General features: G+C 41.2%; 1 protein-coding gene across 1 annotated transcript; it reads left to right on the forward strand.

Annotated features, from left to right (window-relative positions):
* The first annotated feature begins 225 nt into the window (after nucleotides 1-225).
* OTUD1 (OTU deubiquitinase 1) lies at nucleotides 226-2,915 on the forward strand. The gene has a single exon (XM_056485181.1). The coding sequence runs from the start codon at nucleotides 421-423 to the stop codon at nucleotides 1,699-1,701; it is 1,281 nt and encodes a 426-aa protein (XP_056341156.1). The 5' UTR covers nucleotides 226-420; the 3' UTR covers nucleotides 1,702-2,915.
* The last annotated feature ends 24,737 nt before the right edge of the window (nucleotides 2,916-27,652 follow it).

The raw sequence follows: 27,652 nt of genomic DNA on the forward strand, positions 1-27,652 counted from the left end.
ACAACGAGCACCATCCCCGCCGAGCCGCACAGCAGGAGCGGCCGCACGCACCAGGGCAGGGGCGGCGCTCGCAGACGCGCCGCGGCCCCGCCCGCTCCGGCTCTCTCCCTCCCGCCCCGCTCCGGCCCCGCCCGCTCCGCCCGCCCCTCTCCGGCTCCCGCCCGCTCCGGCTCCCGCCCCGCCCCGGCTCCCGCAGCTTCCAGAAGGGCCGGAGCCCGCGGGGGGGCCGCGCCCGTGGCGCAGTCGGAATTGCCGCGGCCGCGGGGCCCGGGCGGGGCGGGGCGGGCGGTGATGCCCTTGTTTATTTTTACCCGGGCGGTTCATCCTCCTCGGCGGCCCCAGCGCGGCCCCCGCTGCCGCTCCCCGCCCCAGCTCCGACGGCGGCGCCGCCTATAAAGCGCCGCCCGCGGGGAGCCGAGGATGCAGCTCTACAGCTCCGTGATCACCCACTACCCGGCGGCCGCCACCGCAGCAGCCGCCGCGGCCTCGCCGAGCTCCGCCGCCGTCTTCAAGGTCTCCTTGTCGCCGGGACCCTCCGCCGCGGAGGCGCCGAGCGCCGCCGACGTCGCGGGCCCGAACGCGGCCGCCGAGAGCTCCGGCAAGGACAGCTTCGTTGCCGCGGGGGGCAGCAGCAGCGCCGCCGCCATGCCCGCCTTCTCGTCCTGCCTGGAGGTGATGCCGAGCGGCCCCGCGGCGGGCCCGGCCGGGCGGCCGGCGGGCGGCCCGCAGTTCAGCTCCTGCGCGCAGGTCACCGTCAGCCGCCGCCGGCCGCTGGAGCGCATCGTGCCCATCCGCATCGTGCAGCGCGCCGAGGCCGCCGCGGAGCTGGTGCCGAGCTCGCCGCGCAGCCGCGCCTGGCTGGAGGGCATCCTGGAGAGCGTGCGGCAGGCCGGCGGCGACGGCGAGGCCGAGGAGCCCAGCAACCGCAGCCTGCGGCTCAGCGAGCACTGCCAGGCGCTGCAGGCGGCGGCCGCCGGCGCCCAGCCCGGGCTGGTTCCCGGCTGCGGCCCCGCGGAGCGCAGCGCCGGCCCCGCGCAGCCCGGCGGCCCCGCCGAGGAGGAGGAGGCGGCGGGGCCCGACGTGCGGCGGGGGCCCGGCGGCAGAGCGGAGCGCAGCGAGAAGCTGGCGCTGTATCTGGCCGAGGTGGAGAAGCAGGACAAGTACCTGCGGCAGAAGGGCCGGTTCCGCTTCCACATCATCCCCGACGGGAACTGCCTGTACCGCGCCGTCTGCAAGGCGGTGTACGGGGACCAGCGGCTGCACGGCGAGCTCCGCGAGCAGACCGTGCACTACATCGCCGACCACCTGGACCACTTCAACCCCATCATCGAGGGCGACGTGGGCGAGTTCCTCATCGGCGCCGCCCAGGACGGGGCCTGGGCCGGCTACCCGGAGCTGCTGGCCATGGGGCAGATGCTGAACGTGAACATCCACCTGACCACGGGCGGCCGGCCCGAGAGCCCCACCGTCTCCACCATGGTTCACTACCTGGGGCCCGAGGACCCGACGCGGCCCAGCATCTGGCTGAGCTGGCTTAGCAACGGGCACTACGATGCCGTGCTGGACCGCGTGTGCCCCAACCCCGAGTACGAGGCGTGGTGCAGGCAGACTCAGGTACAGCGCCGGCGGGACGAGGAGCTGGCCAAGTCCATGGCCGTGTCCTTGTCCAAGATGTACATTGAGCAGAACGCCTGCTCATGAGAGCGCTGGGCCGCAGGCTGGGAGCTTGCTGCAGGGACTGACAGAGAGGAGGTGTGCTGGCTGTGATGGTGATGCCTTAATCCTTAATGAAGCAGCAGCACCCCAGGCTGAGGAGGACTGTAGGTTGTGGGGGGATAAATACAGACGTATTTGTAATATGCTGTTGTAAAAACTTAGCCTCGGGTTATTTGCAAGCAGATTTCTCTGTGTGTGTTTGTCTCCCCTCCCCACTGTCTATTTTCTATAAGAATGTATTTTTTGCACACTATTTTTAAACTGTTACCTCCATCTTCTACATCTTACATTAGTATCTGGCTTTCAGCTGTACAGCCAAAAACGTTTGTAAACAGTTTTTGTAAATAAGGCTTATGATGTAAACAGCTATTTTTTGCTGTGTTTTTTACCCATAAACCTTATATTTTTACCAAATGAAGTTGATGTCAAACTGACCCCCCCAGCTGATGAGAATGTTGTGGGTATTTTCTTGCAAAGTTAAAATAATGGCTTTTGTAAAAGTGCAGCAAAGTGAGAACAGACTGCTTTTCAGAACAGTTGCTTTCTCTGCCTGGAGCACAGAACAGGTCCTTTCAGCCAGTTGGAATGCAGCTACACGTGAACAGTGCAGGGAGCAATTGCCTCTTCTGTTTTTAATTACTGTTTTGAGTAAACTGGCCTCTTGTTGCCTGGTTGGCTCACCCTCTGCTCCATTTATGTTATTTATCTATAATAACAGAACATTAACTTGCAATAGAATGTTGTGACTAGATAATAGTCTCCTGCTTTGGCAGTAATTGCCTTGGCTGCACCTCAGTGTTTGTGTTCTTGTTTCTGGGGTTATGGTGTCTTTCGTATAAGCCCTGCTTCTTTTTTGGCACTGGTGTTTCACCAACAAATCATTATCTGATCACAACATTTTATTCACGTGACTTTATTTTCTAGTCAAGAAATCAGGAATGGTGTTCTACTTTATGGTTTAAAAGAAAAAAAAAAGTACTAAAATTGAGGTTTGTATGGTTTGCTGGGTCAAACATTTAGATGTTTCCAATCTGGATTCTGTCTCTTCTACTTTCTGATTAACTTGTTAGATATATTTATTAAGTAATGCAGTTTGTACTTTTTTATTTTGTAATATATTGTGATTTTGGAATTTATACTGTATTTGTACAATAGGAATATTCACAGCTAAAACGGAATGAATAAAGAATATAATTTTAGTTGTGCTCTTCTTTTCTACTGTGTGCATTCCTGGTGTGGGGAAGAATTGCAGGTGGGTTCATAGGACCTTTTATTGAGCTTCTGTGCCTTAGGGGAGACCCTGTTAACAGGTGAAAAGGAGGGATGTAGTACTTTACAAATGTGAACCACTGATAATTCTGATGTCTGTCAATTTGTGAAAGAAATGCAAGCATTTAAAGACAATTGAATATCTGTAATTATTTTCTTACTTACAAGAGATCCTAGTGTATCTGTTTGCAAGTGAGAAACCATTTTCTGTATTAATATGCCTTAGAAGAGGAGTTCTCAAGCATAGTTCATGAGCTGGTGACACCAGGCTGGTGGAGAGCCAGCTCTCTGCTGGACTGTAAACACTTGGGCTTGGACATTGGTCCTTGGGAACCTCTGATCTGCAGTTAGCCCCAAACGTGCTCGAGATCTGTCCTGTCAGTTGTGGTACCTTGGCACCCTCTTGTTACTCAAATAGAAGTGATGTCATAGGGAGATAAGGCTTTTTACTCCCCTCACCAGATGGAAATGCCTTGCAAGTTGTTAAAACGTGTTTACAAATGTGCACATGTGTTTACATGATTTCAACATGTTGAAATCAGTCCCTGATCACAAAAAGTGGAACGCCCCATCCTTAAACAAGAGAAGGGTACTGGGTTAAATTAGGATTAAAAAGTAACTAAATAGCTGAAATGCACCACTCTTAGTTGAGCACATGTGATAAACAGCTGCAGGACTGAAGTATGTATTTGTTACTAGTTTACGTAGTACAAAGAGTAGATTTAAATATTAAGTTATTTTCAAAATATTGGTAAATACAGTATTTTTCCTGTTCTCCTAACACCCAGTTGCTCTTTAAAGTGCAAATAGCAGTGGAAAAACCCCAGTCTTTCTAGTCCACTACTGCTTAATATACAGATCTTTGGAAAGCTGAGTTTTGAGGTGAGAGCACAGCAAAGATGCAGTCATGGATGTGTTCATAAGGAACAGAGGTAGTTTCTGGGGAAAATGGCTACTCATGTGACTCTAAAAGTGAAAATATTAATACAGCATCACTAAATATCACTGAAGATTAAGAATGACTGATTAAAAATGTATCCAGGATTCTCAGGTTTTGGGTTGGATGCGATTAATTCATTCACAGCTGTGACTCTCCCAGACTTTTAAAAAACACCCAAACTCATAAAGTCTTCCAAAACTACAATTTTCAGCTCTATCATGAATTGTGTTCACAAATTTTGTTTGTGTTCTGCAACACAAAGCTTAGAAATGCTCAGTAAGCTAAGCAAAAAGGATTAGTACCACACAGTGTTTGCTCAGTGCGATAAAAATGATACTAAAATACCACAAATAAACAAAGTAGTGTTAAAAACCAGCCATGCAGGACCCTGGGATGGGTTCCCATGGAGTTCCTCAGCAATTTATCTGCTGCATGAGTCACAGGGCCATGCAGATAACTTTAAGGAATTTGAAAAAACTGGGTTACTTGTTGAACTAGTTTGCAAGGACATTGAGGGTGTATTGCTGAAGCGTGTAACTTGTTTTTGCAGCTTGCATTACATACTGTGTCTGAAAGGAAATTACAGAAATGGCATTTCAGATGTTTTAGGCACATGGAAAGTGGTTTTTTTGAAATAGCTGTGGTGTTTAAAGTTCAGCTGAGACACTAGGTTCAGATGCAAGCTAGTGGTGTCTTGCTTGAACATGAGGCAGTTTCATGGACAAATTTTACGTGAGCAGTGATCCTAATGTGGACAGAGCTTTACAGAACTGCTTGTAACACTACTCTTGTCCCCAGCAAAAGCAGAGGTAGATGCAAGTCTTTCTTCACTGTCCTCTGTTCAACAATTCCAGTAACAAGGGAAGGACAGAAATTGTCCTGGGTCATAATTTCAGTGCCTGATTATTGTAACCTTGGCTAATCACTTGCATGACCCAGCTAATCCTTAGACCTGTCTGGGGACTTTGGTCAACAGACTTTTTATTATTGACAATAAGTCAAAAAAAGAGCTTGAGTGTCAGTATGCCACTTGTACAGTTCTATAAATCAGGTAGAAAATGCTTTAATTCTACACCAAGCTAATGCAAATTCAGTCTGTGGGAGCATAAGCTTTTACAGTCTTGGCTTGTATTCTATGACACAATTGCAAATGAGTTGACATGTTGGATGCTGCATTTCAGGAGTTCCTTAGGTTGCCAAGACTATGACATTTTGTCACTAAGTGTGCAAGGGATATGTTAAAAATTTTCACGTGTGTTGAACAGAAGCAAGGTTTGCAAGAACTGAATTGGCTTGCAGTGAAGGAATCCCAAAATAAGGGTGATGGGCAAGGAAAGGGAAGATTTATCTAAGCATCACTGTTTTCCATCTCAGTCAAGGGCTTGCTCTTCAGAAAGTTTAGAGGGTGACACTTTGTGCTTGGTGACTTTCTTAGGACACATAGAAGTTGTCCAATGCCAGCTACTGTGGTTTATCTGTCCTGTTGTATTTGGCTGACACATTACAGGTGTGCAAGATAAATTTTTTACATTAATGCCACTTGAAAATAAAGGTGTGTTCCACTACTTATACATGTACAAAATCACCTGAATACAAATATTTCTACTGTCTGCTTTTGCTTTTATGGTGTTGGAATTTTTGAGGATAAAATCTCAATTTTGTTTTAGTGGTTTGTCAGTGTGCTCATGCATGGCTTCTGAATCCAAGCAGAAAATGATGACATAACTCACAACAGAGACAAGTACCTGGGAAAAACTCTTTTTTGCTTATAATTTGCTTATACTCTTTTATATTCATTCAACAGTTTATTAATATGCAGTGGTGTTTCTAGGATGTTGGTGCAAAATGGTGTGAAATGAAAAAAATTCCTGGGTCTCAGTGTTAAAAAGATTGTCCCATTTCAGAATTGCATGGTTGTGTGAAAATACACAGCATACAATGAGATAGTGAGTTACTGTTTAAAAAGATATCAGCTCTGCCAAGTGCAATTCTGTAATCATCAGAACTTTCTAAAGAAGCAGAAAAATTTAAACTTTGAATTTTTACTAACATACAGGCTGATTTGTAACATATACATCTGTTTCAGTTGAAAAAAAAAAAAAGTGGCTTTCATATTTCCTGTTCAGTTTTAATTTATAATCTTCTTTTTTAATAGCAAGTTTATACTATTGATGGATAAAAAGATACAACAATGCACTAATATATTGTACTTCAGCCATTTTTTCCTGGAGTTAGTATTTAAAATCTGTTTATACAAGGAAAACTGTACATGGTATTCAGACTGCAAATCAATGGAAATAAACCACTGTCACATTCCAGGTTTCTGTGGCATGAGTGGTTATTACTCCATCTTCTCATAAATTTTTCCTAATTACTGAGTAAGATCAGGCTTCTCTGGAGAAAAGGTGAGTGTGCAGTTGTAATAGCATGATGCATGTACACATGGATAAACTCATCTTTCTTGTGTGGTCTTAAAAAATGACATTTCCTGCCTTTTTAGTATGTATTTTCAAACAATAATGCTTTTTAAATCATCCTTATTTTATTTCATAGAAGTTTTACTGGAAGCTTTAGAAAAAAAACTACTGAGTTCTTCTTACAAGGCATGGTTCTTGTACTGCTGAGCTTTTGGGGCTGCAAAGACATGGTGTTTTCCTTGCCTGTGGACTTCTATTACCAAATTTCAAGACTTAAAGCATGGTTGAACATCAAAATGGTTTGCAAAGATCAATGTAATTTTAAAAATCATGTAAAGCATGTTAACAGATTTTTGAGATTCAAATGCTGAAGTACACTGAAATACCTTTTTTAAAAAAAATATTAATCCATAATTACTTCAGCAAAACCATATTATTTTCACAGGTACAAGGATCCAGCATTTTTTCTGCACAAAACTTCTATTTTTGCTGACTGTAAAACTTCACTTTCCAGCTGTTTAACTAGCAAGAAAGTAATGATTTCAGATCTCTGGATATGATTTGGAATTTGGTAAAGTCTGTCAATTTAACCCAATATCACTAAGTGCAATATTTCTTCCCATTGCTGATGCTGTACTCAAGTTTAGATGTGTGCTTTTAGAAACAACATGATCATTGGAACTCCAGCTGAGCTTCTTTTGATATTTTTTAGGGAGAGCCTGTGGTAGAAATGTACTCCCTTTGTAAATAAACATACCAGAAGGTTTTATATCTAAATTGCCTGTCTTCCATCTGTCTTAAAGATTGACCAAGCAATTACCCAGTTAACTAACATGATTTGTTTGCTTTCCTGACAATCTTCAGCTCCACTGGAATAGGTTACTCACAGGGACTGACCTTGTTTTTTGTGGTTTAATGTAGGAGCAATGATAAAATTCTTGTCTCAGTAATTACTAACACAATTCCTATTCTGCAAACTCTATCTGCAATTTTAAAATTTCTTTTTGTGGTTGTTTTTGTTGGTTGTCAATCATAATGCCTATTCAGGATTAACCTTAGGAAGCAGTTATGCTGTAACCCAGAACCTAATTAAATAGGACATTTGAGTGAGTTCAGGAGTTGACAGCTGTTTTGCTGTTTGTATATAATCAAGGGAAAGGTGGTGCCCAAAATGAAGTGGTTGTGAAAGGACTTGTTTTGCTCTGAATGGTGGTTATGTCAGCTTATAGATCAGCATTGTGACTGCTGATGTAAAAGCTTTAATGCACTTGAATTTATTATTTCTTGATTAAGTAGTAATGTCATCTCACAACTTTTTGCTACACTCAGGATCTCTTTGCTACACAAAAGACTAATACTGCTAGATTAGAAAGAAAATAATGTTTTGCTTTTAGAAGTAATTGGTTTTTTTCCCTTTATCTCCCACCATTCTAATACCCAATGAAAGAGAACTTTGGCTTTAGGTATGGAATGTTTGTGCATGTGGCCTGTGTTCTTCCTGAACTGGTAAGTTGAATACATGTAGAATAAGTTTTTTAACTTCAGATTAATGCCCATAAAAGTGGTAAATAAACAACAAAAAGTTGGCTAAAATCTACCTGTTACACTGTAGAGCATTTGGCTCAGCAAAGCTGCAGTCCCACTAGTTCTTGGATGGGAAGCAGCAGTATAACAGCAAATGCTTTACAGGGATCTGAAAATTAAATCTCCACTTCGTTGTTTTGCTTCTTGGTTTTTTTTTTTTTTTTTTTTTTTTTTATGCACATTATCTTACTTATCAGGAAGTAAATATTTGTGGATGTTTTGTCAATTAGGTAACTGTCCTTTTGGATATACTCATGATAATTCATGTCAACCATTCATGTGAAAGTGATTCCTGGTAGATTTACATTTTCAGTTAATGTTTTACAGGAGTTGCCCTGAAGAGCCTATGCAACACCTGAAACTTCTAGAAATGCTACCAAACAGTAAAAAAATCCAGTTATTTGATAGCATTTATGTAATCAGATTCTTCTCCTTGTCTAGCCCTGTCCAGAGGCAAACATGTTCCAAAATGGATAAATAAGACAACACTGAGCTCTGTTAGGTAAATTAAAGAAGAGTTTGCAGAGAAATAATAACTGTGGAAAGCATCGCCAAATTTGTTATTGCAAAGGGGGCTGTTGGGATACAGTAGTACATATGCTCTTCAAAACTATTGTCACACTGAGATTGTGACAATTTCAAACAAAGAAAACCTAAAAAAATCCCCAAACAGAAGTGGCAAACAAAATCCCAAAAGAATGTAAACTTTTACAGGGGAAAACCCAAGGCAAGCAGCTCTGGGTAGGCTGTGTTTGAGATGCCATTGTCACAGAGGCAGGTTATATAACATGAGCCTTGGCAGTGGCCTCAGCTCTAACATCTACAGGAAATGGTTCTGCCTGCTGGGCTTCTACCCTGGGAGACAAGCAGGTAACAGTCGATGCTCTACTTCAGTCCAGGGATTGAGTTAATCTCTGCTAAGACTTTTGGTTCTTCCTCCAGCCTTTGAGCTTTATCTCACAGCTCTCTGGATTAAGCTCTTCCAGCCAGCAGTGTATCACTTCTCCTTGGGTCACTTGATATTAAAGAGGAGGTAGACAAGAGGCAGCTACAGTCTCTGTTTAGAGAATCCTGTGCTCCATCACAGCCCACTGGTGTCTTATATCACTCCTGTCTAGTATGAAGTGTGAGGAAGAAGAAATTGTACACCACTGGAATGTGGAATCAGTCCTACCTCTCTGTTCACTCAAAAGTTCTCACCAAAAAAAAATACCAATCTGTGCCAAGTCAGTTATGCTTACTTTTTTATTTATTTACTTTTTCTATATTATAAATATACCACAAGGAGTTTATAACTAGCCACTGAGGCAGTTTATAGCTCTAAAAATGCTACAGACATTTGGTCACATGGAAATCTTCAGTGGGATGCCACAGGTTTTCTACCAAATTCAGTTCTGGATTCAGATTTATCTTCTACTCAAATATTTGTTTCAGTCTGTTTACTATCACCATTATGTATTTAATCCCCTCATTAACTTTGAGTGCTTATTCCCATAGCATAGGGAGGAAATACTAGGAATTGTTTCCAATGTTACTGAATACTGTCAAAGCTAGAAAGAAAAGGAAGGTAGCACCTTATGGTAGGGAACGTTCCATGACTGCTTAAAACCAAGGAAAAAAACCACCTGAAATTTGTTCTTGACATGGACATTTTAACTTTTTTATGTGAAGCTGTGATATAAGTCCAGGCCTTGTGTATAGATTTTGTTTTGCATACAGATATCTGTAGGGATTGTGGATAAGAAAAACAAAAAAATCAATAAAATAAATAGACAAAAATGCTTGTATACACACCAAAAATGTTAGGAATGGATTTCTAGTCTCTCACTAGTAATAGGACTAACACTTGGAAAAAATAGTTTCAGACTGAAAGCCTTCTTCAGAGAGCCTTGTTCTTGTCAAGTATTCCTTGTGTTGGGTGTGTGCTGATGCATTTGCTGAACGTGCTGAAGAGACAGCCAAGAAAAATGTGCCAACAAAGTGGAAGTGATGTATCTGTCACTGAGATGAAGGTGCAGCATGTGAGGCAGCTTTACTTTCTGTTGGCCTGACCTGTGGGTTTTATATCTCACTTATAACTTTGCCTTTGTTTCATTGCATAAAAAATGCTTTTTATATGTTTTTTGTGACATAGTTCCTTTTCCTACCTTGAGATTAAATGTGAACAGAGATCTAGTTTCTTGGGAGTCAGGTCCAAAATGTATTTCAGAAATTTTAATTTGATAAAACATGATTTATGCCTTGTTTTCAGTTTCACAACCTTTATGGTATAATTCAAGCACAGAGCTGGGAAAAGTATGCTTGTAAAAGAGTATTAATTTCACCTTTATAGGCTTTTTGAGGCTATAAAGCTGCATTTACAGCTGGGTTAACTTTGATAAATAATAAGGGAATTCTAAATGGGAAATATGTGAATAGGATATTATAAAAATATGACATTTCTTGTTCTTATGAGCTTTATGGTAAATTTCCATATCTAATTTCTTCAGGGGAAAAATAATTGAGAATGGAACTTATTTGAGCTCTTTGCTGCTGTGCTGCTGGGCAAGTTCATCCCAGCAAAACCCTGAACTTTGTCACCTTCCCAAAAGATCAGCCCTTGCCTCTGGTTATTGCAGATGAGGAATTTAATGGAGAGTCTGTTTACAAAGATTCTTGAAAGAAAATCTTTGGAAGGGAGAATGTAATATCTACAGCTATATGGAAGGTCAGTCATTACCTGTACCATGCTTGAAATGCCATTTTTGACTTGTCTTCCTTCTGTGCTGCCCAGTGAGATGAAGAAAGAAAATTTCTGTGCTGGTGCTTTGGGAAGTGTTTGCTCTGCAGAGCACAGAGATGCCTTTGAGCTCAGCAGGGCAGCAGCATCACAGAATGGGGCTGGCTGGGCAGAGGGAGCAAGCAGGTCTCTGAAGGAGGTGAGCAGGATCCTGAGTCCCAGGGTTGCTTTGCTTTCTCCCCAGGGCATGCACAGGGTCCTGGGCACTCTGACAAGGTTCATTTTCAACACTTGGGAAAATAGATCAGTTTTTAAGGATTTAACTCTATAGAATATTTTTTTTTTAAGGCATTGCTTGGTGCATAGCTGTCATGCAACAATCTTGCAATATCAAGCTGCAATACTTGTATGAGGAATATGTAGCCCCAGGAGAGAGTTATATATTACATATAAAACTTCCATATATAACCAAATTGCTTTTTAATAGGAAGCCATGGTGACTACAAGCAGGAAAATGTTATAGCAGTTGTAAATAACATAAACCACTTCTCAGCAGTTCTGGTGGAGATGAGAGGGAATTACATAACAGCTGCTTTCCAGCCCCAAGCTGATGTGACTTGCCTGCTTTGCCAGTTCTTGGGACTCAAGGATCTGAATCGTCACCTCCCACCTACACTACAACTGCAGAGCACAGAAGGGTGCTTTAAAATAATGGATATAACACAATCAGATTTCTGTGAAACATGCAAACTTGGTTCTGTCACGGTGTTGGGGTTTATGGGGGTTTCCCCCACACCCTCCCGAAAGTTTGGGAGAAATTTGTTCTCAAAATCATGTGTAAACTCAAAAGGTCAAGATGCAGCCCCAATGCACATGCAGAAAATGTTTTTCTGCTGTGGCTAATTGAAATATGTGTCTTTTGCTCCCCATAATCCCAGGCAGGGCTGTCACTGTCCCACCAGTTTGTATCCCCACCTCCCTCTGCTGCACCTCTAACTTTGCTCATGCTGCCTGTGCTGCTTTTGGCTGGGATAGAGTTAATTTTCTTCAGAGTGACTCATATGGGGCTGTGTTTTAGGTTTGTACTGAAAACAATGTTGATAATACAGAGATATTTGCTATTGGAGAGCAGTGCTCACACAGTGTCAAGGCCTTTTGTACTTCTTGTACTGCCAGGCTAGGGAGGGGGCTGGGGGTGCTGGGAGGAGATGCATCTGGGACAGGTGACCCCAACTGACCAGAGGGACATCCCATACTGTAGAACATCATGCTCAGTATATAAAGTGGGGGTAAGAACGACGAAGGGGTGGATGTTTGGAGTGACAATGTTTGTTTTTCCAAGTCACCATTCCATGTGGTAGGGCCCTGCTCTCCTGGAGATGGCTGAACACCTCCTGCCCATGGGAAGCAGTGAATTAATTCCCTGTTTTGCTTTGCTTGCATCTAGGCCTTCTGCTTTTCCTATAAAACTGTCTTTGTATCATCCCACGAGTTTTCTCACTTTTACTCTTCCGATTCTCTCCCACATCCTGCTGCTGGGGGAGTGAGCGGATGGCTGCGTGGTACTCAGTGGCTGGCTGGTGCTAAACCAAACCCCCTCTCAGCCCCTTCTCCCTGTCCTTCTGCTGCCCTCCCCTTGTTGTCTGACCCCAGTGCCTCTTCCCTCTCCCTTGCTGCATGCATCTCTCCGCTTCAGTAATGTTGGATCTAAAGCCCCTGAGTCACTGAGTGGCAGCTGTTTTTCAAGAGGACACAGCAACACTTCTTATTAACAGCAAGCCCTTGTTTTTATTGGTGATATCCTAGCAGGAGCTAGATCCCCTGTTAATGATCCAGCAGTCGTTTGGAACAAAGTTGTCTTCCTCTTGTTTTCAGCAGCTTAAACAAATTACAAGTTTACAACCACAAACCTTGATAGCACTTCAGATCTCAGTGCTGCTGGCTGAAGGGCTGTAGTGGAAGGCAGGGAGTAGGCAGAGCAGAAGCAGGGATGGGTCTGCACAGGCCTGGGAAAGCTCAGCTCTGTTCTGATTCATGGCCAAGGAGGCTTAGGCAGCAGCAGAAAGGTCTGATGACTTTTTTAAGTCCTGCTTTTCTAAAACTACAGTTCTAAATTACTTCAGCTCAGTGCATAGTCGCTGGTAACTGACAAGAGCTGTGACAAAGGTGATTTTAGGGTCATGTTCTGCTTTGCTGGCATTGCCAGAGAGATCAGAGCTGCAGAGAAATGAGACCACCAGATGTCCTGATGGTGCAGAGCCTGCAGCTTGTCTGAAAGGAGGTGAGTGAGACACCTGAGTAAACTGAGCAGTTGGTGAGCTTACTTGTGTCTTAGTTATCCCTCCCTGGAAACATGAGATATGACAGGATAGGATGCCTCCCCACCCCTTGGAAATGTGGCATTTTGTGGGCTGCATATTATTTTATGGTTTTGAAAAGCTGCATTACCCTGAAAATTCTTCTTAATTTGAATCATTTTGTAGTCTACATGGCACCCTATAAAATTTTCATCCTGACTGGGAACTGTAACCTATGATTCCTGCAGTATCACAGCTTTATCCACAGCTTCATCAGTGGCTCATGGTTGTGACAGGCAATTGCTCTTGCTCAATTAATACATATTAGAGAAGCAGGGAACAACTTTTTCCCAAAATTGGCTTGACACGAGGTGAGAACCTCATGAAGTGCAGCAAGGCCACCTGTGTTGGAGCAGTCCCTATCACAAGCACAGGCTGGACAAAGCAGCCCTGGGAGGTGCTGGTGGGTGAGGCTGGGCATGAGCCAGCCATGTGCACTCCAGCCCAGAAAGCCAAACGTGTCCTGGGCTGCACAAAAGGACCTTGGCCAGCAGCTGGAGGGAGGGGATTCTGCCCCTCTGCTCTCATGAGACCCCATGGTGGGTGCTGCCTCCAGCTCTGGGGTCCCCAGCACAGGAAGGACATGGGCCAAGTGGAATGAATGTGGAAGAGAGTGACAAAGGTCATCAGAGGGCTGGAACAGCTCCACATGAGGGCAGGCTGGGAGAGCTGAGGCTCTCCAGCCTGGAGAAGACAAGGTTCCTGGGAGCCTCCCAGTAGCTAAAGTGAGCCCCAAGAAAGATGAAGAGGAACTTTTTAAAGGTAGTGACAGAGCAAGGGGCAATGGCTTGAAACCAAGAGTAGGTTTAGGTGAAATATTAGGAATAAATTCTTATGAGTGTGGTGAGACACTGGCACAGGTTGCCAGAGAAGTGGATGCCCCATCCCTGGAAGGTAGGTTGGATGGGTCATTGAGAAACCTGGTCTAGTGGAAGTTGTCCTGGCCCTTGGGGATGGGATATTTGGAATGAGGTGATCCCTAAGGTTCCTTCCAACCCAAATCATCCTATGAGTCTATGATTTTATGATTCTATGAGTTACAACTAATGGGCTTTATAAACAGCAGAAAGTACAATAGAGTTGCTATGAGTCATGGTAGATATAATACATGCACTTTGTTTTTCCTTATTTTTCTGTGCTTGTAGATTGCTAGCTCATGATAGATGCGAATGAAACATTTGGCATTTCTAATTTTTCATTCTGTTTTCCTTTAGGCTGTAACCCTTTTCTGTCAAACTTGCTTTGCATTTGTTTTTGAGTAGATATTTATGCATTTGTCTATTTATATACTAAAATATGGCATTCATTTTCAACAATTTAGTAACAGAGAAATACAGCATTTCCTCATGGATCTTTGCAGATTAAAGAGAAAACATACAGAATAGATCCAGTTACTAACTGGATGCTGAAAACACTTTATAAAAACCAAGAGAAGTATATTTTATTCAAATATGTAACAAATAAAATGCCTTAATGAACATAATACCATAAAAATGTCTTGCATTTGACACAATGGTGTCTTTAACTCAATTTAGATTAAAACTAATTCATATAATTGTCATTAAACCCACATTTGTTTCAGTGAACTTTCAAAGAGACAGAGACTTGTCATCCCTTTCTGGTAGGGCTAGTAATGCTGTTTGTACTTTGGCAAATGCAGAAAAATGTGCCAGCTCTTTGATTAATAATAATTTGCAAAATAAGTTTCCTCCTCTCAGGCTATTTCATATCACTAATTTGTTTTACTTTGCTGGGTGAAATATTTGCTCTCTCAAACATTATTAGAGATAGAAACGTGCTCACAAACCTTCTTTCCCTAAACTTGTGTGTTGTTTATTGTAGCATCTCTTTTAATGCCTCTGAAAAGCACAAGATTAAACACCCTCAGTATGTTAGATTCCACTGACAGGTGAGATTGAGTCTTTTTCATGTCATGTAACTGGGTAAACAATTCTGTTTACAGCAGTACCATGATATGTTGTTCTCTCAAGCAGTAGGTGCATAATCTCCAATACAAATACCTTTAAAAATAGAAAGGGAAAAGTGAGTCGTGCCGTGTACCTTTGACTTTTAGCTCCACCAGTACTGATATATATTGAAATACTGTACTGCTGTGTTATTTCAACCTTGGGGAAAAACTGTAATAAGTGTCACACACAGGGCTGCATATCATTGTAATAACAATTCCTGCTCACTTCTCCGATGATCAGAGCTCCTGTTCCTTACAGTGCTGAACCTGTAAATAAATGAATCAGACACCTGAATAATGGGAACAAGAATAATAGTTATGTTGTTTGTGATGTGTCTTGTGTTTCATTACTCTTTGGAGCTCCTCACAGGTTTTTTATTCAAGCTGAACTGCAGCTCAATCCTAACAGCCAGTGTGAGCTAAGTGTGCTTTTGGCTAAACACAGTTACCTTCCATTTTTGTGGCCTTCAGTAAATATGCCACAAAAGTCCACAGTCTTGAAAACAAACACCATCTTCATTTGTTACATATGTCACTACAAGCAGATGCTTATCCAGAGGAATTCAGTAGCTTCTTAAAGTGATTAAGAGATTACATTACAGTTTGAGGGGAGCATTATTAAAGGATTAGAAACCTCTCTTAACAACTAAAAGCACAAGCAGTCTAAGGTGTTACATGGCTTGATTTGCAAAGATAGGAGTATGTGGGTTTGCACTTTCTATCTGTATGAGCAGATGTGGTTATGGCTGATGTGGAAAGCATTATTGGTGCCAGAATTCCTAAACACACCCAGAACATGTATTATAAACACCCTGAGAGCACCTACTGTTGCTGCTAGAGGGGAAGAATCAAGGTTTAGATTTGCAACACGCTGAAAAAAACACTGATGTGGTGAACTACTTAATGTTAATTTCAACAAAAATTAGAATTTACATGGAAAACATTTTGAAGTTATTTTCAACTATACATTAATTAAAAAAGGCAAAAACTTCTACTGAACAGTGTGCTTTTAATGCCATATATATGGTGTGGTGTTAAAGGTCATGGATTTGCTGAAAGCCATATGAAAGCATGCTTGTTGTAATGTTCATATTGTAAAAATGACATTGTAATGTGAAATTTCTAATGTTTTTAAAATTCTCATTTGGTATAGTTAAGACCAAGCACTCCATTCCTCTCGTGATGGATAAATGTGTTTGGATAATGGCAGTCAGTGTGGCAGTGCCTGCAAAATAGTTACTGAGCAGCAGACACTTCAAGGAAACCTTTAAGGACAGGTTTGCAGCAAACACTTGAACTCTTGGACCCAGGTGAGTTGTGTCTGAGCTTAACTTTTTCAATATTCAGTTCTACAATGTAAAAAAGTTTTTTTCCCAGTAAAAACCAAGCTATACTCCTAATAATTGTACATTCTTGGTAGCTTGGAACCCGTTCAGAAAGTAATTTAAGTTTTATGACCTATATCAGGAAATTTCAGGATTTTTTCCATTTCTTCCAAGAATTCCATTTTCAGGTTCAAACACCCCTGTGTCACTTAACTTGCCTTTAGGAAAAGAAGAAATATCTGCAGGGAAGGGATGCAGTTGTGCCCCAAGAGCAAAGAGAGCAGCACAGCTGTGACAGTCAGATCAGGATCCCGTGCTCACATTCTGCAGGGGAGCACAGAAGAACCTGCATTGATTCAGAGCAGTCAGCAGCACTGATCTTTATTTCCTGTAGTCATTGTAAGCAGACACCTGGAAGGAGCATTAAGGACCAAGCACATGTGATATTTCCCCCTGGAATTTTCCCCACATGTGATTACTCACAGCTAAGGAGATTGTCTGTTGGGTTGGTCTCTTTTGTAATTCTCTTGCAAGGTGTCCCAAGCAATGGGCAGTCTCCCAGAATCTACAGTTTCCTTTGGCTGTGCAGGGCACCCTTCCACGTCTTGCATCTCATCCCACCCACCACAGTCCTCAGGGAAACTGCACAGATTAAGCAGAATCACTCCTGCACTCAGGCAGGAATTCCTGGCTGTCTGCTACCAGCATTTCTCACCACCAGCTTCTGCCCTCTCCTACCTCTCAGTCCTGAGTAAAAAAAGCTGTCAAAAAGATGAAGCTGAACCTACAGAAGAACTACAACTGTGTGTAAATAGAGGAAAAGGCTTTTCATCACTTTCTGTGGGCAGTAATGACCTGGAGCTCCTGTTTCCCTGTAGGAGATAAGCATCTCACCTTCTGGCCTCATTAGCACTGTCCTGGGGACTCCAGTTACCTTTTCTCTCAGGTGATTAGCATTCCAATCTAAAATCACAGGGATTTCTTCAGCTTGCAGTTGGCTTTGAATATCTCTGCCCTGTTTGAAGAAAGAGTTGACTGCAAGCTTTATTTCCCCTCTGTAACAGTTGGTCTATCAAAGATCTTCCCACAAACTCTCCCTTTCTTGTGCCATTGGAAGTTCATGGTGGTTATGGTTACAGCTAAGAAAACAGCTGTCAGAGGAATGGTATTTTTTGAATTACTGCTCACTGTTTTCCATTTTCTGTTTGTATTTAGTGTCAGTAACAAAGACTTAATCTTTCCTAGCACAGAATTTGAGGATAGCGGAAGTCAGGGCTGTGGGGTTAGGATAACTGGGTAAGTAGGCCAATAAGTAATTATGATAAGAAGGTTAGGATAATTAGTAGCAGCAATAAATGGCCAAAGTTATCCTGCTTGAGTTCTCTGTTCTATATTTTATCAGTGATCATTTTCTTAGGACAAATTATGAGAACCAGCAATACCTTGTTAAATACTGTTGCAGTCACAGAAGTTAAAATTAAATTACAGTAATGGGGAGGGGTCACTGCTTTTGATGTAAAAGGGATGAAGTAACTGGTGTTAGTAAAGTGGAATATTATTCAGTGAGTGATACTAAATGAGCACTGAAAGCCCAAAACTGAAATTACTCAAATGGAAATAGATGAAAAGCTTAACCAGCAATACATTCAAGGTGAAACATCCTGCAGCTGACTCGACTAAAAAGGGACTTTGAAGAAAAAGACGTGGTTAGCATTTTAGTGCATATATGATTTATATTTGCACAGACTGTGCTCAGCACTGGAGAAATTCCAGGTGAAATGTAGTTTTTTGTTTTCTTTCAGTGTCTCCTCTTCTACTATTTCTAGGATTTATGTCTCTTGTGCTTCTTTTTTTTTTTTTTTTTTTACTCCATCTCCTCCTAGTACTGAAGTCTGATTGACTTTGTGTCTAGGGTAGCCTCTATAGAATAGACTATCTAGTTCCAAGTAGGATGCAAGTCAAGTTGTCCATAGGCTAATAATTCTCCTGAATCTTTCCTGTACTTTTCTCAAAGTGGAAGATGTTCTTCTGTAAGTGTCACTTTTTCCTGGTGGAGCATGTAAATGCAAAAACCACAGACAGGTGGTTGTAAATGTACTGACAATTACAAAAAAGGGTGCAGCTTTGCTATGAAGGGAACACTCAAAGAACACATCACAGCTGTATATTCTGCTTTCTTGCCATTGCTGGCACTTTCTTTTTCTGACCACATTATGCTAGAAATTAAAGTCAGAAGTGTCAGTAATAAAGGCTGTATCCTTGTCCTTGAGATTCTTTCCTGAAGAAAGTTTGAATATTAGTCTCAGAGCTGGCTGATGTATGCCAGATTTTGTGTTCATTTATGTTCATCATGTATCCACTTCTCTTCCTGCTGCCCCAATTGGATTATGAGGAGATAATTTGGTTTTAAATTATTGAGCTGTGGAATGCTGCATGTCTACATCTGATCTTGTTAACAGTCTCTGAGGTTTCCTAGAACCATGAAAGGTGTTGGTCTTCAGTCTGAAAACCAAAACTGAATATTGTGGTTTGATTTCATTAGAAGGTTCTTGTCTTCTTTTTTTTTTTTTTTCCTCCTTTTCATAAACCAGAAGTTATGGGTTCATCCAGTTCTCAAAGGGATAATATTTCCATGTTAAAAAAATATTCAAACCACTGGTCTTCCTTTTATTTTACAAGTGTATCTTTCTCTTTGAGAAGATAAATACAAGCTCAGCAGGGTTGATCAGGACCTACAGGGTAGATGTATGCCTAAACACAGCCTCAGATAAATTGGTGATTTACATGCCTATACATACTATGTACAGTAGTAACATACAGGAGCCCTGACAAAGGTTGTTTGAATCACTCTATAAACAGATAAGCAAGTCCTTTTAGAAAGCTTTCTAAAAATACAAAACAAGTTGTTGCAGATGAACAAAGTAAGCTAGACTATTTCCCATTTTCTGAGGAGATCAGAATAATGATGTGAGTAGTTTAGTCAAAGCACCAGCTTGCTGCTTGGGAGTACACTTCACAGTTCATGTTGTGGCATCCAACCTTTTGAGAACAAAGCATTGGAGTAATGTACACACACACACACACACACACATGCACAAAGAGCCAGTTCATTATCATAGGTCAGAATATATTTGTGACAGTAATTATAGATTCAGAAATAACACTGTGTTTCTTTAACTTAGTAGAGCCATAAGCCAAATGAAATACAAGCTTTATATGATATTTCTTTCAGCAGGGCTGACATTTTTCTAAAATTTCATCTTAAAAATTCTTCATGTCTGCTATTCTGTCATGACTTGAAATGTATCCTGCATGACTAGTAAGGCATGTTTCACCTGAATTTTTCACACCCTACGGAGTATAAAGGATTCAGCAATGAAAAGTATTTTGCCTAGTTAACCATTGCCTCTGAGCTTCTGCAAGAGGCTGGTATGTTTCCAGCTAGGCTTGTAAGTTTGCAACATAAACTCCAAATGTGCATTGAATTGGGGCAGGCTTGGGACTTCCATCTCCCTTGTGTTGTCCTTGCTTCAGAAATTGGGGTTGGGGCCTTTTGCTTCTCTGCCGAAACTTCTCTTATGCTTCCATTTAGAACTTATTGAGGAAAGAAGTGTTTTAAGGGGATTTTTTTCTTCCTTTAAAAGAAAAACAGTAAGAAGTTATAGGTGTTAAATGCTATCACTCTTTTGTGTGAAAAATAAGCAGCACGGTGATTATTCTGAAAAAACTGGATGAGGTTTCCAAGAGGATTTGAGCCAGCTAGGAAGGTAAGGTAATTAATAAACCTAAGTACTGGTGGTGTTGCTTGGACAGACTCTGCTTCTTACTAGGTGGCTCTGCATATCACTATGGAAATAAAGTGTGTTATAAATGGAATGTTGGATTTGTCCAATTAATCAAACAACAAAATTAAATTTAGCAGCAATTTACTAATAATGGCAGCAATTGTATATAAATGAATACAATAAAATAATAGTAGATAAATAGAATTTAGTATATACAAAATTTGGCAGTGAGTAATTTAATATAATTGAAGTTCAGGATTTGAATAAAGCATAAGCAAAACTGACCAGGGGTACAGGCAGGGCCCTTCCTCTCATACCATACCAACTCAGTCAATCTAAAAATCTCACTTATATATTGTTTGCTAATACATATTAAAGCAGAATCTTCTGGAAAGCTCCTCCTAGTTTCTATTCCTTAAATCTAGATCACTGTGTTGTGCTGTGCATACTCCACCAGTGGTTGGGGGTCTCTCCTCCTTTTGGGGTCTTGTTTTTGATGAAGGCTCTGGGTCTTCCTCGTGTCCATTGTTTGACCTTGCAGGTAATGCAAGTGCATTAAACTTTGGGTTGTATAAATAAGCATATGTTCCCATAACAAGTCTTGTCCAAATGTCCAATGCCTGGAATCATCCCAATTTGGCCCAATTCAAATTGTTTCTAGTTCTGTTATCTGTTATTCTGTTATCTGACCTACATCCTTACTATCTTTTACTCCCATCAAACATCTGGAAGATGATTCCATCTGCTTTGTTTAACCATTTCCTTTATCCTTTTTGCTCTATAACAATCGAGTATATTTTTTCTATTGATATAGAACAACAATTTTGCTAATATAGTTAAAATGTAATTAGCACAAATCATATTTATAACCAGTGGTATCGTGGTAGTCTAGTTTACTCTTTGGAAGACTCCTCTTCCAGTGACTTGCAGTCTCTAAGTGGTGCAGTGCATGACTCCAGCAGAGGAGGAGCACACAGGGCAAAGCAGTGTGTGATCTTCTTCCATCACACAGTGAGGAAATCCAGACTCATTTAGATTGTCATGCTTTTCTCTTGCCAAATACATTTTTAAAATGTTCAGCTCTCTGAATGCAGAAATGACACCTATCAGCTCTAATTCTTCCCTCATGTAATCCAGCTTTGTATTTTCCAAGCAGGGGGTTGCAAACAGTGCAAGTGCCTGAAACAGCTGCAGAAGCACAACCACAGAGGTTCTGGGCAGGGCAGTGGGAAAGAGAAATGGATTCTCCTGGTCCTGTGCCCAGTGCAGTCACCCAAATCCTACTGAAGAACAACCTTGGTGACTGTGAACAGTGCAAAGTGTTTGGGAGGAGTGGCTGGGCTTGGCATCCCCCAGTTTGGCTCCCCTTTGCACAGCAGTCACTACAAGCACTCTAGCTAAGGTGAGAGAAGAGAAAGAAAGAAAGAAGAGCAGCAGCAAAGTCAGGAAAGTGATTCAGCCTCTTCTCTCCTTTTGCTGCTCTCCTCTGCCCCTGGAAGCCCTTGGCTGACTGGAGCCATATGTTGGACTGAGAGATCAGCCCCATCCAGCTGGCCACTGTGCAATGAGAGTGCAATAGGAATTGATTTATGAATTAAACTTGCTTCTTTTCAAGTTTTTTCTTGATATTGCTAGAAGCCAATGTATCATACTTACCATCCAAAAAGAGTTGGACATAAACTAACCATAGAAAGAATAATAATTTCATTATTTTCTTTGTTGCATTTACATATGAAGGGAGGCTAATCCTGATGGGATAAGTGAGTCTGTGGTATGTCTGTTCAATTTAGAGGGCTCTGAATTTTAGCCTGCACATATTTGCAGACTGAACAAGGATGAAATTCTAATCTGGTAAAAAAGCCTCTTATTCTAATGTGCACACAAGAGTTGTAGTAAAGGTCTGATTACAGAAAGGAACAATATTAAGGTAATGTATGATTTAAAATAAAGAAACAACTTGTTGTATTTGCTGGATTTTGAACAGCAAACAGAAAATACACAAAGGGTATTTGACTCTTAATTTGGCAGAATGGTTTCAGATTGTTTTCTTCAATGTGGTCAAGTGTATTTCAATATTTTGGCACATTAACTACCAAAGTTATAATTTCAAGTTTAAGTTTGATAAGTATATGAGGAAATTGAAAAAGTTAATCATAAAAGATCATATATTTGGAAATATTTGAATAATTAACTATATTGTGAGGGGAAATATTATGTATGACAGCTTGATGTGATTTTTGATAACCAAATTACATTTTCAAAGTTTGCATAATGCCATTGGAGCTCTGCAGTTGGCCTCTGCTCAAAAGGTTGCTTAACTCATTATCATCATTATTTTTTGAGTAACAGCAGTAAAACATTTGTCTGCTACACACAAAGTGGTGGTGAAAATTTTTGCTATCAAGTGAATATGGAAATGAAATTCATTTGTATTTACATGGTTGTGGGTATAAACAAAATCTTGAACCATAAATGTCAGCATTAACCTTTAGCTTGAAGGTCTCTCTCAGCCTGGAGGCAATGCTGGATAAAACAGAAATAAAATTGAAATAGAATAGACATTCTTTATAAAATGTCATTTTGAATGCAATGGCATTATAATTTAAGACACTATCAAAACAACACAAATAAATTCACATTAACATTAGAGATCTTTCTAATTTAGCTGTTTAAATAAAAGGCCACAACAGACACACAGAAGTGCTGCATAATGAATTAGTATTAGGAGAACTAAGGTCAGTCTCAGATTCAGCTACTTGCTTCCCCCTTTAAATAAAAACATGCATCAAGAACAAGAATCAAAATAAATCAGTAAACAGCTCAAATGGAGGAAAACACATCATGAACCTTTTTTCCTACAAAGAAACAATTCCATCTGCAAAGAAAGTAAATTGTTACATTTCCACCCATATCAGGTGTTCATCACTACATTGTCATTATTTTAAAGGAACCCTGCTTCTAGAATTATTCTGATACCACAGGAACTTTATTTGTGGACACTCTTAAGCAGAGAAAAGAATTAAGCATTGTATATAGAATTTGCAGGACAGAAAAGGACTATTTAAGTTAATTTTTTAATGGAACATTCAAGATCTATTAAAGTTATGAACTTTTGGAGTAATGTAAAGAAGCTGCTCTACATTGTGAATCCTGCTTTCATTTGTAATACTTAATGGTCTGGAAATGTTTTTAGTTGGGAGAAAAGGGAGAAATGTCAATCATGAGTCATTAATCATTTTACTTTTCATATCTGCCTTTACAAAAGCATAGGCAGTGTACTGAGCATTAAGTGTTCCTTAATTAGAACAGAGAGATAAAGCCATAGCTTCAGGTTGAGAGAGGTGTTTTTCCTGGTCTCTGGTGAACTTAAGGCATTAAGACAATTTGTTTTAGAAGGACCCTTCTAGAGCTAATATTCTTAAGGCTTCCAGCTGATCAATTCTCCTCCCCACTGGGTGGTACTTAATTGCCAGCTGGGATTAAACTTGCATAGCATTTAAAGAAAACCTGCTTAAACCAAAGAAGTTAACATAAAAAGCAAAAATACTACAAGGTTTAAAAAATGAAACCACTTGTCCTCCTTACAAAAGGAAAAAAAAAAAACAAAATAGCTGCTGCAGTGTTTTTCCTCAACTGCTGAAGTACCTGAGGCTCCCCAAGCTAGTACAGGGGCTTCAGCTCATTGGAGCTGAAGAACACTATTAGAAAACAGGAAGGTTTTAGCACAGACAGATTCAGGACTCTGAGATTTTGCAATACAATCCCTGATACTGCTGTGTGTAGCATGGCATGCCCACTGAAATGTTATCAGGATCTGATTGCAGGGATAAAAATCCCATCCCCAGTCCTGTCCTTTCATGCCTGTCTTTTAATGCCTCTCCCAGCAGTGGAGCTGTGCTTTGCCCATTATCTGCAGAGAATGACTGCTGTAGAAAGCAAAGTTTTGGTAGGAAGTGAATGATGAGAAATAAATCTCTTGTTGTTCTCAGTGCTGATTTGTTCTTCAGAGTGCCTTGATTTGTTAGCCTGCCTGCTCATTAGTATTCCCCAAGAATGCAGTGGGCTCTGCTGGGTGGGAAGGTGTAGAGTGAGTTGGGGTGGATGAGTGCTGGATGCTCTTTGCCCTGCTCTTCTGATGGCTGCTGCTTTCTACTGCCTGGCAATGTGAGAGGGCAGCTGCCCAGTGGTATTTTGTCATGCTGCTTGTTAGACCACTCATTCATTTTGCCTTGTTTAATATTTCAATAATGAGTCAATACTGGAAAACTTGTGCTATAATCTCTGCCTGAGTATTTAGGCAGTGGTTTGAATACTGTTCCACTCTGGGAGATGGATTTGCAAATGACAAATGTTAAAATACATGGTTTTATTTGTGGCCACTTCCCTGAGAAATGTGCAGTTTGCATTTCTTTCTCAAGGAGAACTGAGCCTGAGAAATCAGTTTAATGTTGTTTTTAATAGAAAGGTCAGTGATGGCTGGCTGTATTTCAGAAATTCCTATGAGAAAGGACTCAGCTTGTCTCTTGACAGAGCTGCAGATGAGCAATGATCCCAGCACAAGAGAGGTCAGTTCAGCTGCCCAGGGGATCAAGATGGCTCAGATTGTAGCAGGGATTTCTGAAAACTGAATTGTGCCTTTCTACAAATCAGTCAGCCAGGCCTGCTGTCTGTGCAGAAAAGGAAAAAGCTTTATTCAGAGCCTGAGATTCAGCACAGGGTTTTCTCTAATGGCCATTATTCTTCAGCTACTCCTGAGCACCAGGCTCTGCAGGGGCCCTCCATGCCCACCTCTGTCTCTGCAAACACTGCTTCAGCCCAGGTCCTTCACCCCTTGGCCACCAGCAAACTCAGTGCTCTCCACTTCGGGTTGGTCACAATTCACTCTGAGTTTCTTCTGATGCTGCCAATAAATTTTCTCCTCTAAACAAACATCCTCATCTCAATCCATATTTTCAACTCTTAGGGACTTTGTTTCACTGGAATGTGGAAATCTCTATGCAGACATCTTTGGTCCTGAAGCTCATGGGACCAGCCATAAACACTGCTGCAGCCATCCTTGCTAACACTTTTTTCGCCAGATGAAATCTCACTTGAGAGATATCTTCTTTCAAGGACTATTTTTATTTCACTTTTTGATTGCCTTCACTTAATAGAAGTATTTTCTCATCATTTCCTAGTTTTTCATTTGGAACAGGCCTTATATTGCCTCACCCCAGAAGGCAGGTAACACATAGGTGGGAATCTCCTCCTGGGAGAAAGTTTTGATTTATTGTGTTCAAATTAATCCTACCAGCCTCCTACCTTCCCTGCTGTTGCAATATCCTGTTTTGGATTCTAGGCAATAAAGGAACAACATTAGTTTCAAATGTTTTATTCCCAGAAAGGTTTAGATGAACACTAGGGCATGTAAGGTGATGACCTTTCATGTGGTCCTGACAGAAACTGCTAGTTAAAGATGCCAAACTTCTGTGAGGAGAGCAGAAACCCAGTGGGTGTTTAGAGAAAAATCTTTCCAGGGGAAAATTGGTTCTTGGTGGGTAAGCAAGTGTTAATAAACCCATTTTTTCTGTGGATTACTTTCTTTCCTCACTTTTCATTTTCCCACCTCTAAAGAGATTTTCTTTCTCTGATTCAGTGGCCGTGGGATGCTGTAGGGCAATGGAAGATAAATGTATTGTGCATTGAAAAGTAGCTAATATTGTGTGCCAGCCAAGGAGATGTTCTGTGGCATCAGTTTGTCCCATTTGATTTGACCCAGGGACACTTCAGTCAATCAAGCAAGTGCATTATCATTTCAAGCTGGAGGAGAGATGCACTATTAATCTAAGTGAGTTGCAGTCAGATTTGACAGGCAGGGGACAAATCCCTAATCAATCTTTTAATCACCCACCTGGGGTGGTTTGAATGAAGTCAATTAAGGGATCGTTCATCAGCAGGAAAATCTGTACTCAGCTAGTTGAAGAAACATGGAAGATCTCCTTTGTGAAGGTATCTTTAAAATAAAATTTGTATCTTTCTCCTCCCTCATTCATTTAGTGGGGACTAAACTGGATGAGAAAGGAAAGATGTATGTAGGACAACTGTACAAAATTTCAATATAATGAGACCATAGACATGTATTTGAAATAAATGTCCTTATTCTGCAGAAGTGCTGCAAGTATTCCAGAAAATGCCAGACTGGAATGAAACATAAATGCTGAGTAAATATTTTCCTAAACCAACACTATAAAGCATCATGGTCCAATAATTGGATGAGGTATTAAAAGACTGCTTTTCCTATTGCAGATAGAGAAGGAATGTATTGTAGAGACATTTACAAATCCCTTTTCTTCTGCTGATGTTTCTGATACAATTTGTCACTAATGTTTTGTATTCAAAACTCCAGCCAGACCTAGTGAAGCACAGGATGGCCTTAGAAAGCAAATCTTGGTTGTAATTTCTAAGCAGAGATATTTTACTTTAACTCATTGATGTAAGCTTTGAGCATAAGCTGGTTCTTTTCCACTGAAACTTGAATTGTGTGATTTGCTTATTGAGACTTAATATTTACAGATCTTTGAAAATATTAACTTGTGCAATTTTATTTTGTTCTGGAAAAAGTAGAGCCAAAGTAACTTGTAACTTGTAGCATTTTTCAGTCCTGTAAGTCACATAGATTTTGTGTTCAAAAGCAGCTTAATCTTAAAGCCACTTGGCAATCTACCTGCAGCATGATCATGAAAATGTGACTAAAAACTAAAAGCATGTTCTCAGGGCATCTCTAATGGAGCTTCTTTTAGTGGGGGAATAAAATCACTGAAGGAATAACATCAGGATAAACATTAAGCAATCTGTTGTGCTTGCTAGCCTTCTTACTCAGCCTTGTTTTAAGAACTTCATTGGGCTATTTTGTTTTTCATCCTTGTTTGAAATGCATCCAAGTTTATACTTCTGTTGCATGTACATTGAGAGAGATCAAACCTTCAATGCTGTGATATTTTTTTCCCCTTCCCTAATAGAGTCATTTTAGTGCTGCATTAGGGACTTAAGCACTAAAGGTTGAGCTCACAAACAAATTTTATTTTTCTCTCTTCTTAGATCTTACACTGATCAAAATCACCAGCTCCTGGTAATGTTGTGTCCCATTCTTATTTCCGTAGAAGACTGAGATAAATTTCAAAAGAAACAAACAAAGCCTGCTTGAGAGGGACCTGGGGGATGTGCAGGATTGCAGTGACATTTTCTGTCATCCTCTTGGCACACTTTTGGCACACTTTTGAATAGCAGGTGTCATTGCAAGCTGAAGCCCAGATTTGTGGGGACTCTTGGGAACCTGGCCACACACCTGAAAATCTATTGTGTCACAGCTGATGGGAGTTACACACCTGGTCATGAGCCACCTTTCTTTTTCCACAGGTGTGAAAAAAGAAGCAAACCTCTCCTGTGCAGCTGGATGTACGTGCCTGCTCTTGAGGTGGTTGTTCTGGTTTCAGTGTTAATTTTGAAATAGGAGTTGAAGTTTGTTCATTGCTGCACATTGTCACTGGGACATTGGCTGCCATTTCAGATTTTATTTTCCAAAAAAAATGCAG

Source organism: Oenanthe melanoleuca, chromosome 2, assembly GCF_029582105.1.
Source record: "Oenanthe melanoleuca isolate GR-GAL-2019-014 chromosome 2, OMel1.0, whole genome shotgun sequence".
NCBI classification, from domain to species: Eukaryota; Metazoa; Chordata; class Aves; order Passeriformes; family Muscicapidae; genus Oenanthe; species Oenanthe melanoleuca.